This window comes from Stegodyphus dumicola, chromosome 1 (assembly GCF_044657685.1).
Source record: "Stegodyphus dumicola isolate Sdum_Otavi_A_Nest chromosome 1, ASM4465768v1".
Classification (NCBI taxonomy): Eukaryota; Metazoa; Arthropoda; class Arachnida; order Araneae; family Eresidae; genus Stegodyphus; species Stegodyphus dumicola.
In genome coordinates this window covers 57,883,729-57,897,334 of record NC_140768.1, presented here as the reverse complement: position 1 = coordinate 57,897,334, position 13,606 = coordinate 57,883,729, and the positions used below count along the sequence as shown (strand labels likewise).

General features: G+C 31.3%; 1 protein-coding gene across 1 annotated transcript; it reads right to left on the bottom strand.

Moving 5' to 3' along the window:
* Nucleotides 1-543: 543 nt before the first annotated feature.
* On the bottom strand, nt 544-13,053 carry LOC118189423 (uncharacterized). Its single transcript, XM_085815096.1, has 4 exons — nt 12,901-13,053; nt 9,164-9,270; nt 3,926-3,992; nt 544-723 (listed from the first exon to the last, which is right to left on the bottom strand). The coding sequence occupies exons 1-4, from the start codon at nt 13,018-13,020 to the stop codon at nt 598-600; spliced, it is 420 nt and encodes a 139-aa protein (XP_085671222.1). The 5' UTR covers nt 13,021-13,053; the 3' UTR covers nt 544-597.
* Nucleotides 13,054-13,606: the final 553 nt, after the last annotated feature.

Genomic DNA, 13,606 nt, shown 5'->3' with positions numbered 1-13,606 from the left:
GGGATAATACACTTTTCCACTCGTTATACTAAACCGAAAGTTAAGAAAATCTAATTTGTTTGGTTTAATGAACCATTTCCCTGCTTTGAAACCCTGAATCCATGAATATCATTATTTTCATAAACTTAACAGAATAAGATCATTGACGGAATTATTCACAGAATTGGAAATCCCGGTTTCCTTAAAACATTTCTGTATTTTTATCAATAAAATTATTTTCTAATTGTGTTTGACCTACGTTTCTAAAACTAGGATGCTGTATTTAGCACTTAGGCATTAAGTTGAGTCTACCTCCATTAAATTTTGAGACATCACAACCATACCTGAATACCCTTACAGGGAATCTTCTTCATTTTGACACTTAAATAATTCTATTTAATGTAATAGACTTCGATTTTCCGTACGAAATGTACTCGGATATTATTTTTCTTCCAAACTACCTCACGTAAATAAGCAAAAATTATGGTAAATATCTTCTATACTTTACGCAAATATAAATTTTCATAAAGCTTATAAATAAAAAAGTTATAAAAATCACGGAAATTATCTTCAAAATGCTTTATTTAAAGGAAACTGATACAAAGTTGAATACTTTTCCTAAGCTACCGTAGTCTCTTCAGTTGGTGGTGAAGTTTCAACTTCAGTAGAAGGCATTGTAGGCATCTCTGTGCTAGGCACAGAACTGGTCGTCTCTGAGCCTATAGGAGCACATCTGTAAGATTTCTGTGAAAAGAAATATAAATATATTTTTTTTAATTTCTCAGTTTTAGTAAACGTTCAATAATAAATTTATAAAGATGAAGTTATAAATCACTTTATCAGGAAAAATACAACGAGTTTTGCTTTTTCAAAAATTTAAATACCTCTAGACATGATATGCCACAATAATGTTTCATCACGTCTATACTAAGTTCCTGAAGCCAAAGAAGATATTAGAATACGAAAATAGGTAGAGAATTTTTCAAAATAAATATATAAGAATTTCACTGGGGCTGACAATGAATGAAATTTTTTTTATCGATGCTCAGTTCAGTTTTTTCAACGCCTTTTTAAGAGCCTTACAAAGATGAGATTTCCATCAGAATGCTCTCCAACACTTCAGAAAATAACTTAATATTTTGAATTATAGCTTTATTTTAAACTGTTTTATAAACTTTTTATTAATACTTTATATTATACATCGGGGAAACCACACAAGACTTTTGCCACCCGTCGAGGACTTCTTAAAGGAAACTGGCTTTTATCCACCTTATATACAGGAGAAGGCGACGGAATTGCCCCTGCAGCCAGCCCGTTAGCCGGGACCCCAGCCCAGGACCGAAATACCAGTATTCAGCGGTTTTTACCATTCGGCCGTTGGTGGGTCTACTTATTCTGTTATGAATGAAATTCAACACATTTTCAAGATTCAGGCTTTTCCCTCACTTTGCTAGTAATGAGCCGTTAAAAAGTTCCTTCTGCCTCATTGTCAGAAATATATAACTGATTAAAGATTTTCTGAAAAAATTATTCTGCTGTCATTAAATTTCAGAAATAATGTGCTGTTAAATTGCTCTAGAATTCCACACAATACAAAAATTTTTATGCAGGTTTCAAATTCGGAATTCGAAAAAATACTATTCTTTTTAAAAATGATAGTTTATTAACTGCTGTAGCAGCCCCCATTCAAGAATTTGTCAAGTTGTTCTCACACAATTTACATAACGTTCGAAAAAGGGCTTAGATTTTAAAATCAGGAGTGCGGAGTCTTATAGAAGGCCGTCAGAAACAATGAAAAATAAATAAAATAACAATAAATAACTCAAGCATAATCAATTAAAACTGGGTAAAATGAAAAGAAATAAATAGAAATACTCGAAAAATCAATAACTACAATACATATTTTAAATTTATTTAGTAAATGTATCATAAAAATTTTATGAATAATTCAACAAATGAAATCATCAGTATATAACAGAGAAATTGTGGCACCAAGAATATAAAGAAAAAAACTGATGTGTAACCACATGACTTCCTTGTACGGAATATTAAATTATACGCATTTTTTCTTACATTTCATTAAACTTATTGGATTGAATTAAATCTACTTCATCGATAGCGCATAAACCACAATAGAATAAATGCATTCTTTAAAATTCACTATATTTGTTTATAGCGAAACTCTGGCTCTAAGTTCACTTAACAGCGTTACATTTCATTCATTTTATAACTTATAAATATATCGCCGGAACTATTACACAAAAGTGTAATTTTGACGGCTCAGTGAGAATGAAGCCTAAAAGTTTCATGACGATAAGTTTCCTGGCATGGTAATCTCTCTAAGGAGAAACGGAGGCAAAGAGAAGAAAGAAGGGGGTTCTTGAAGCCCGAAATCAGAGAAGCGGTCTGACTGATGAATACGCTAGGATCTGATTGGATCATTTTATAACTCAAATTGCACAAAATTCATATCATCTGAACAATTATATAATCGTTGCTACGTGTTCTGTTCAAATAGTATAATAAATCTAAAACGATATATAAAAGAAATTAAGCAAAGGGAAAAAAAGAAACACTTTTCACAGATGATCAGTATTTCTCAATTAAGTTCTCACTTTGCGACAAGACAAAAATATAACAAAACTCATATCTATATTAAAAATTACGAAGTAAATCTTAAACATTTATTTCCTCGAAAAAATTCCAGTATGGATTAAGCATGATTTAATTCGCAATAATAAAAGAAGAAGTTATCTTTGTTGTTGCTAAGCTTACTTTCTCTAGATTGGCAACACATCCACTATTCTGCTAAGTTTCAAATGTAAACAAACATGACCGCCATGGCAAAAATAATTAGGCTTAGCGGCACTTTAAAAAAACTTTTAAATTGTTGATAATTCTCCAAATATTGCATGCAGATTTACTAAAGGCATAAAAACCTTAACCGGAAGATAACATAATTCAATCATTTTTAAAGCAAAAAATGCACAATTTACAAACATATAAGAATAAAGAAAATGAGATCACTGAACCGAGTAACAGAGTGGAAAAGCCGAGTAACAAAGCATAGTAGCAAAGCGTGATTGCAACCGAAATATGAGATGCACATCTACATGTTATAGCAGTCCTAAATACAAAATTTAAACATTCTGAGGCTACTCGTTTTTGAGTTATGCGAGATACGTACGTACGTACAGACGCCACGAAAAATTCTCTTTAGAATTCATTTTAAATCAGTGTTATAATTCTTTGGGGAAAAAGACTCCTTTATTCTGTCCTTACGTATAGATGTCACGCAAAAACATCGTTAAATTGCATTTGACATCGGTCAAAATGGATATTTTCTTTGAAATATGATACCTGAAATGTTTCGCGATTACAATACTTCCTTTTTACTTCGTACGAGGAAGTAAAAGTTAATATTTTAACAGCATTTTGGGAGATCATATATAAGTTTTTGAATAAATGTATATTTTATCTTCAAATCCACTTAAAGGCTTCCTGTTTCTGATAAGAATAGCCATAAATATTCTCTTTTTGAACGGGCAATTTAACAATGTGTTTTTTATATTATTCAAGGTTTTTCCTGCGTTTAATTCAAAAAAGAACATGTACTAGTCAGAATCAGTTTTAGATTTACTCTGCCGAACTCTAGTAAGCCGATGCTAAATTTAAGCATTCTTATCAAATATTCAGTTCATTGTCAGAAATGAGCAACATGTACTGTGTGCATGTTCCAACAATGCTGGCATTTTCACTATGAAAAAATAAGATTTACTTTGGCTTCTGGTCTTTTATAATTTATGAGAATAAATAATTAATGAAAAACAAAGCATAAGAGTTAAATTCCTTAAAACATTATTTTCAGTAATAGCAAATATATATTATACTTATAGCATTATTATCAATAAATAAGCAATTTTTAAGCAAGAAAATATATGCTTACACATTCCAAACCTGCAGCACACTCTTTGCATCGTAGGAAACCTCCTCCAAGTCCACAAAAGTCACCTGAAATTCAATGAATAATTGAAATTTTACTACCTGAGGGAATTGAATTAATTTTTCTGCGTGATGTTTTTGCTTTTTTTTTTTTAACCAAATATTACTAACTTTTTTTTTCTTGATAATGGAGATCTTATTTATTCCGGAAAATCTCAAAAGAAATATCGTGTTGGTTATTTATTTATTTATTTATTTATACTCATTTATTTATTTATTTTTAGATTTTATGCTTCTTTTCTCGAGTTAGCGCAAAGTAAATAACACCTGGAATTTTATAATTTTCAGAAATAATTTAAAATTATCTTGTACAGACATAAATTGTTTCGACTTAGGTAAAAGAGTATTCTTTATTGAACTTGGTATTTGTTCCTTCAGAATGTTTATTTAACTTATCTAAGATATGGTCACGTGACGTGAAGAAACTAATGGGAAAGTTTTCACTTTCATAATTTACGTAAATGGAGAAATAATCTTGAAAATTCATTTTTAGTATTGAAGTCACATATTACGGAAATGAATGGAAATGAATTTTGGAAATGAATTTAAGAAAAGTCTTCTGGTTTAAATTTGGCTAATGATGAACGTTCATGCTCAAACTTTGGTAGTAAATTTTACAAATACACTAAAACATTGAATAATAATGATGATTAAATAAATAAAGTAAATAATAATTGATAAGTAAAGTCTTTAACCTGCTTTACCAGGTAATTCAAAGTCCATTTCCTGCTTTGTCAGGAGAAATAAAAGTAGAAGAATGAAAATATCTATTTACATACGTACAGATTTACTACCACTGGCGTGAGTTGTGGTGAATCGTTTTAGATCTTTTAACAATGTTTTCAACTGTTGGAGCATAGTTTACATTCTCTTGAATGGCTCGATAAGGAGAATTTTGTATTTTTTGAAGGAAATCGTGTGCTGTAATTAAGATTTTGTTATGGTTGCATTTTATATATAATTCCTCATGGATGTCGGAATTTCGAACAAAAACCACGGAGCGTTTATGATGGCTCTAAATATCTTGTTTTGCAAGACTCTAATCTTTAATCTTTCTGTTTTCAAAGAAGTTGCTCAAGCCGGGACGGTGTATAATATGATAAGGCGAATTAAAATTAAATAAAGAGTTCTTTTCACGCGGATACTTAATTTATATTTTCTTCTTATAATGCAATAAATAGCCATAAATGCCGCATTTGCCTTATTTACTGTAGCAGTAACATGTTCTTTGAAGGTCAGGCGTTGTTGAATAATAACCCTGAGATACTTGTAAGAATTTAAAACTGGTAGAATTTCATTTTCAATTTTGACTTCAATGTTGACACTAATACAGCTTTTGTATCTTCTATAAAGAACTACTGAGCGTTTGGAGGTGTTGAGTTTCATCCGCTAGAGTTGACATCATTTAGCAACCGTATTACATGAAGTTTGTCAATGGCCAGTTGAGAATGCAATTATTTTGAGAGTGTCATCTGCATATTAAGTATTACAGAATTTAGCGGGTTAGGTTAATCGTTAATGTAGATATTGCAACATTTTGGGCCTAAAATCGAACCCTGTGGTACACCACTCCAAATAACCTTTTTATCGGAAAGTGAATCTCCACATCTGACTTGGAAGGTTTTGCTTTTCGCGTAAGGAATAATTAATTTAACGAAGCTATTTGGTAGCACTTAAGTTAGAGAGCTTGTGAATTAATCCTTCGCGCCAAACGCGGTCTAAGGCTTTCTCGAAATCGAGAAAATAATAGGTTATAATTAAATAAAAATGAAAGGTAAATAAAAATGAAAGGCTATAATACACTGGCATACACGTTACACATGAGGAAAACCATGAAAACCCCCATGTAGTCAGCCCAAGCCCCACGAAACTCCTCATAGCAAGGAGCACAAGATTACGTCTGCCGTTGGCAACAGGCTTGACCACCTTACAGGGCAACTCCAGATTTTTGAGCGAATGCATCAGCTATGAACTCGGCTAGAATTAAAATTTGGTGCGTGGTGCAGTGCCTTTTTCTAAAGCCAAATGTTGAGTCTTCAATTAGTTCAAGTCGTTCCAGATGTTCAGTTAGTCAGGATTATCTCGAAAACCTTTCCTAAGGTAGGTAGTAAACTTTTTGGGAGATAGCTTGAAGTAAGATTTGGGTTTTTTCCGGTTTGAGAATCGTGATTATGATGGAGTGTCTTGATTGAAACGGAAAATAACATATTTACAGTAAAACTAGTTGCGTAGCAAAGAGAAAAAGGATGAAGTACCATCTGTCTGATAAAATAAAAATGAAAGGTTATAATTCACTGGCATACACGTTACACATAAGGAAAACCATGAAAACACCCATGCAGCCAGCCCGTTCGCGGGATTTGAACTTCGGACCGAACTACCAGTGTTCAGCAACTTTACCGCTCGGCCGCTGGTGGGCCTGAAAATGAAAGGAAGGAAAGCTAAGATATTAGACGTTAAAAGGAATCACTGTACTGGATTAAAGTCACTAGATGAATATTAATTTTTGGAACGCAAAAGTCTTCAAGGAAAGCTCATTAACAAAACTTTATCAGTTCATCAATTGAAAATGCTTTGTGAATAATTTTCAGAGCCAAAATCAGCATTGTGTCTGAGTGGCCAGCTGTAATTAACTATCGAAGATTTTTTTATTTGGCATATATTTTTCTTTTCAGTTAGATCATGTACTTAGTTTAAACAAGATTTTAAAATATATATATATATTTGACAAACGAGATTTTAAAGAGCCTACAGTTAAAGTCGAAAATTTTAGTCGGTTGTGCGATTTCAAATCAATGAAGACTTCAGTTAACCTGATATTCTTTTAAGTTTTTTTTTAATAACTGCTATTTCCCCTCCCAGTCGGTATAGTGGTTAACAACTCAGACTGACGCACAGATGGGCTCGGGTTGAATCCCAAAGACGGCATGAATGTTTATAGTATAGGGTTTATAACCGCAAGTGGTACACAAAATGCACGGCAAGCCGAAAGTCCTCTCGAGACGCTGATTCTAGCGGAACGGTGTGGGAGATTTTCGAATCATTCGCTTGGGTATTCTTCCCAAAAATTAGGGTGGAACTGCACAGTTAGGGCGGCAGGATTATAGTTGTACGATTGATCATGAATTTCTGGTGTCCTGTCTCCTTTTCTATGTACGTTTATACGTTTTTGTTCGCACTAAACAATTTAAAGTCATTCAAACACCTTCTCTTTAGCTGTCATAAAATGAAGTTCAAAGTAATCTCTCAAAGCTACGACATGTGCATGAAAAAAACACTTTTCTGTATTTTTCTGTAATCATAAAAGTAAGAAGCATGTTATCAGATTTTCATTGCTATTATCATCGGAGAGATTCATTGGTATTATCAAATCTTAAATTTTTAAAATAGACTAATATATAAAATTACATTCCTATCGTAATGATGAAAATGATATATTTGATTGTTCCTTATAAATATGAGTAATCTTATAAATATAAGTAATTTTTTCCAAACGATCTTTGTTGCAAGAAAATGCTGCCCTCGTTATCTTCCTTTTCCGTGCATTCGAATCCATACATAAGTTCCCTGTTAATAGAAGACGCTTTGGCAATTGTATCAAAATTTGGTAAAATTGGTTTGTATCAAACCAGTGGTAAATTATATTATTTTCTTTAATTTCTCTAAAACTCTTGACCATTTACACCATATTACACAGTCATTATTCATAATTTTAAACTGTCGCCAAGGAGATGTTATTGTTTCTTAAAAATGATACTGCTGTTTAAAATGCCTGCAGTTTTATCAAATATCTCGCAGCTTTTCCTCAAGATAACTTCCTTACACTAATATGCAGCAGAAGGGATTGAAGCTCACTCCCCATATGCTTCACAAATTAGTATATAGTCTTTTAATATATAAAGTACTCTCACTGTAAGCATTCACTGTGAAGTGACCCTAAATCAATTAGACATCCATGTTTATATGCGGCTAATTTTGGGGAAGCTTCGAGCGAACTTCAGGAATTATCGAAGGACGATAATGAGAAAGACACTTATTAAATGCATAGTTCTAAGGAAATAAGCCAAACTTCATTTACTACAGAAGACACGAAACTCAACTTCAAATTTCTGAATTCAAAATATAATTTCTAAATTTCTAACATTTATTCTGCGTTTATATCTTGGTCTGTAATTTCATTCGATTTCTTTTTTTTTTTTTATTTTCCTGGAGCGGCTGAGGAGCTCCTACGAAGTGCATGCAACACACAGCTTCAGAACCGTTGTCTGGAAGAACTGGCAGTAACGTTCATCAGCTAACTCATGGCTGGAGTTAGAGAACTATTAGGAAGCAATAGTAACACTCATTTTATGGGTTATTCGATAGCGGAAGACAAACAAATCAGGGTCATGAGAGAAAAGATAACTTTAATCTTTTAACATCTCACCGGCGTCTGTATCTATTAAACAACTACAATATTTATGCCTGCTGGTCTGAACGTCAAGAATAAAGGCTTCCTTCTATTCTGAGTTGTAAAAAGACTCAGAAACTAACAAAGCGCGTTTGACTGTTTTTTAATACACTCCTAGACTTCTTCGCACGTAAGAAAAACATATCTTTCCGCGATCGCTGTATTAACAAAACTGTTAATTATCTTCGTTTTCACCACCTCCCGCTTACTGTATAGTAAATATTTTCCTCAAATTTCCTTTGATTATCCAAAAAAATGCTAACTAAAATAATTCTAAAATAAACAATAAAATAATTCTTGCGAAAATGAAGTATTACGTATAAAGCTGACTTTAGTAAGTAGGTTTAAATTATTAACTGTGTACAGAAGAAATATTTAAACAAGCAAATTTACATTAATGGTAGTTTTGACAAAATTAAATCGATACGTAAGAGATTACTCATATTTATAAGGAACAATCAAATATATCATTTTCATCATTACGATAGGAATGTAATTTTATATATTAGTCTATTTTAAAAATTTAAGATTTGATAATACCAATGAATCTCTCCGATGATAATAGCAATGAAAATCTGATAACATGCTTCTTACTTAGATAGTAAAAGACGTAAAATACGCTACAGCATGTTGCTAAAAGCTATGCAATAGCATGTGATATAACATATTCTTCAATACATGTTAATTTCAAATTTTACTATAAATTGATGCAGAAAAGAATGTTTCTTTCCTTCTTTTAGACGAGATACGCATCTCTTCATGAATACACCTAGGCAGCATTGATCTGCAGTACATTCTTGATTGCCACATGATTCTTGACAATCAGCGATACCAATCATCTGTAAAGAACACACAGTTAATAATAAAATGAACCTTAGGAAGTAGTAATTTCAGAAAATAGGTACATATTGCACTCTATGAGTTTAACAAGAAGTTTTTAATTGCAATTTGGTGCGGCGCGAAATATTGCATAATGTTCTTTATTTCATGAAATGCACGGAAAGCAAAAATTTACTTTGCATTTGTTAAATATGATACTATTTTTGCTTATTTTTAATCTTTAAAAAATTGATGTTTCCATAAATTTAATATTACTATTACATTAAAATTTTAACTTATCTTAGGCAACGTTGATAAAATATTTTTACATCAGCTTTTATAACATTTTGCTGACTATGTTTACGTTGACTTACATTGTCTCATGCACTCTGAGAAACAAACCAGAAAGTTGATTTCTTCAAAAGTGAATTATTCTGAGCAGCCTCTTAAAATTAATGAATTATTCAACAAACATCTCTTTTACGTCAGCTTTCAAGTTTACGAAGTGTCTAGCATTTTTTAAGAGGTTTGCTATGTATTCGCTTCAAGAGTTTTCTCACTTCCTTTACTGTTAATAACTTTTAATTGCCTTTTACGGCAAAATTATACTTTTGATATCATTTTGAATCCTTTTTGCTTTGATTTTGCTTACGTTGACTTATTTTGATTTAAATTGTCTCAATGCAGTCTGAGAAACAATACCAGAAATCTGATTTTTTCAAAAATGAATTATCCTGAGCAGCTGCAGTGATTAAGGCCCCTCACTCTAAATAATAGGTATTCTTCTCTTCATTGCAATTAAACACATAGAAATATCTCGGTGCCAATGTTTATTAAACAAAACATAAGAAAGAAAAAAACGAGAAAATAGAAATTATAAAACAAAAAGCGTAAATTGAAAACTAAGTACTTTTCTTAATTAAAATCATTATCTAAAACCTGGGGCACCATCTTAAGACATGCTGTGCATGATTATGTATGAAACTGTAAAAAGGAATTTCTAATTTAACTCAGTCTGATAGTAAAATCCTAACTAATTGCTTTAAATATACAGCTTTTCATTGCAACATCGATTTTATTTAGGATCAGAGCATCCGCGACTATATTTAAAATCCGAATTTTAAAAGAAAACGAATTTTGCACTGTGGATTTTCTGATTATGCAAATGTCTAAATAAAACCACCATTAACGAAAATATAGGCATTTTACAAGGGCAAATGGAAAAGCGTTTCACTCTCTTCTTTCCGCAGTGTGAGAGTCGTCCACATTTTCCCTGTCTACATGCGCATCAGATGGAAGAATTCGTTCTTTAGCATTAAATTTGACGCAATTTATTATTACATTTTAAGAGTTATTAATATGCATATATTACTCATTTTTTTGTTTGGAAGTTCGCCTTCTAGTGTACATTTATGTTTAAAATTGTCAATTTAAAGCTAGTTTCTTTTAAAGATATTTATTCTCATTTCTGATCATTTTCAGAGTTCTGTATGATTCTCAATATATGATTCTCTCTCTATATGATGCTCATTTTAAAATTATTTTGCGACATTGCTGTTGAACTGAATTTTATGGTTTAAGTGCAAAGAACATGACATTTAATAAATAAAGGTAACACACAAAACGTTGACATAACGCCTCTTTGTACGTAATTTAAAATCTGAAACCTTTCAGATTTTTTTTTTTAAAAGAAATTCAAAGAATGACTGAAAATGAAACAGATGAGATTTTAATCATCTGTTTAATTCAACCGAAGCTTAGATTTTGATCATCCTCTGAGAATACGAATTACTTAAAAATGATGAAACTTGACTGGTATATGCACTAATTATAACATAAAAACCCAAGATATACTCGTTTCACATAATACAAGAAAACGGGCTAATTAATAGTTTATGATGCTTAAGAGCTTTTTCTTCCACAGTTAGAAGTCCTGAATTTAACAGACTCAATCTGACATCAGTAGTTGTGATCAAAGACAAAAGATATTTCTCTGTGATCAAGATTTGAAATTAGCTGATGTCCCGTTTCGGTGCTTCTGACTTTTTATGAGTAAAATCGTAATTCTAACTAGAGTGCACTGAAAACTTAACTAAGAGAAACTCCTTTCTGCTATAGATTTTTCTCACTTTTATTCTGTCAAATTAAAGGGCGAGGAACCTAGTGAACTGCTAAGCGAATAATCGCTTAAGTCCAAGAACAGAAACGTAAATTGAAGAAGAGTTAATTACTCTTTATTCACTCAATTTAAAAAATATGTTATGAAGGCCATATAAAGAAAATACTTAATGCGCCCTCTTTAAATTTCTGAAATGTATAAACTTTTCATTTCTTCAATAAAATGTTACACACTGTGCTAAAATATCTCTGTATTAGCTTTGCGTAAGCAGTAAGAGGTATTTTGAACGTCATGTTTTTAGATACAATTGAGAATGGCATCATAAAAACTAGATTCATTGCCTGTTCTTTCTAATATGAATAAATTGCCCGTAATTCAATATAAATGTAAAGCAATTTACCTGAAACTTTGTCTTACCTAGCATCATTAATTTAAAAATCTGATCACTGAAGTAATTATCTCATGTCCCTGTGTATGCTCTCATAGTGTAAGTTAACAACTTGAAGATTCGTGGTTCGGATCACTGTGAAAGCACAGTTAATTTTTCGTATTTTCTTATTTCGAAAATATATATTAGTTCTCTGCAGTGTTCCCCGAGCTTAACTTTGATGAAAAATCCTTCTCCACCTGGATTTGGTTGACTGATGTCTAGCATCTTTCCCCAATTGACCTTTAAGTCAAGAAGAAAGCGAAGAACATTTGCATGCTTTCATACATGCTCTTGAGAAATGAGTGGCTAGCACGTGCAACTGGCAAATGGAAGATTCGGGTTTGAAATTTGTAAAAAAAATATGACTGATTGAGGAAGAGCTTAATTTCGATGTATCACATATTAATATCCCATCGTTTGGCTATCCAAAATAGCTGTTAACTTTGTAAGTTTCATTTCTTGTAACATATTCAGAGAACTTTCTTGCAGAAAGCTTGATTTAAAATTAAAATATTATAAAATAGAATAGCGTAAAACCCAGCCAGGTATTATCTTAGTAAGTACTGTAAGTTTTGTAAATAATTACGTGAGACTTTATAGACCTTACATTTTTTAAATGAATATATTAGATTGTAGGTGAGATTTCCTGCAAATAAAAAATAATTATTTAGCTCTTTCTCTTTGTGATTATGATTTGCTAAATAGAGATAAACTAAGTTTATCTGCACTAAAAAAAAAAAAAAAATGTTATTACACCGAGTGTAACAAATTTTGACCTTTTCTTCTAAGATTAAAGATTAAACTACGATTATATAATTTAAGTTTTAAATAGTTTGTAACAGCTATCTCTAAGTTCGTAAACCGAAATTGAATTCATAACAAAATTTTAATTAATTGTTTTTCTAAGCTAAGCTTATTTCAAATTAATATTTATTGTCCGTAATAATTATCTAAAATTCTGTGAATATTTAGGCAGTCAAGAAAAAGCAACGTACTACAGCAATTTACTCGCAGAAATCTTCTAAAAGTACCACGGAATCACACTTGTTAAATATTATTAATGTTCAACGTACTAATAAGTAAAAGTTTTAAGTAGCTTACCAAGACGGCGACGAAACATACGATGATAGAAGAGTTCATTTTCTGATCAAGATTCAGCTCCCTTGTGATTTTGCTGTGGATAATCAAAGATTTTATACAGTGCATTAACAATAGCAACATGCAGATGTGCTTTTCATCTCTAATTACTAAACATGTTTTTCATTGAATGGTTATTAATTCAGGTCACACATCTATTGTAGCTGTTCTTTGCTTAATCATTTCAGCATATGTTTCGTTTATTCCCTTTTAACCGAAGAGGAACTAATTAGGATATTATTTTTCGCATCACTCTATTTAACTTTTCCTTAAAATACATAAGTAGAATTATTTGCCAATTTTCTGCAAAATTTTCTTGCTCATGATTGTTTATTTAAAACATTTCTATACTTCATTATTTTCATATTTGAAACTTCTAAACGATATAAATAATATTGTTTCATTCTACTGCAATAATCACAATAGACTAATGCTATTCTTACAAATTTGTTACATTACGCGCTCCTTTTAAAGTAATGAAACAGCAATAATTATTCTGAGTATGAAATAGTTACGGTTAATTTTTTATTTGAAATGCTTTATTGGAATTTAAATTTTAACCAATACTGTATGTCCTGACATACTTTACACCTTTTTTCAACTAATTTTATCGTCTGAAAACCAAGAGGGGAAAATTATGCGAGTAATTTCATATCGGATGGACACAGTT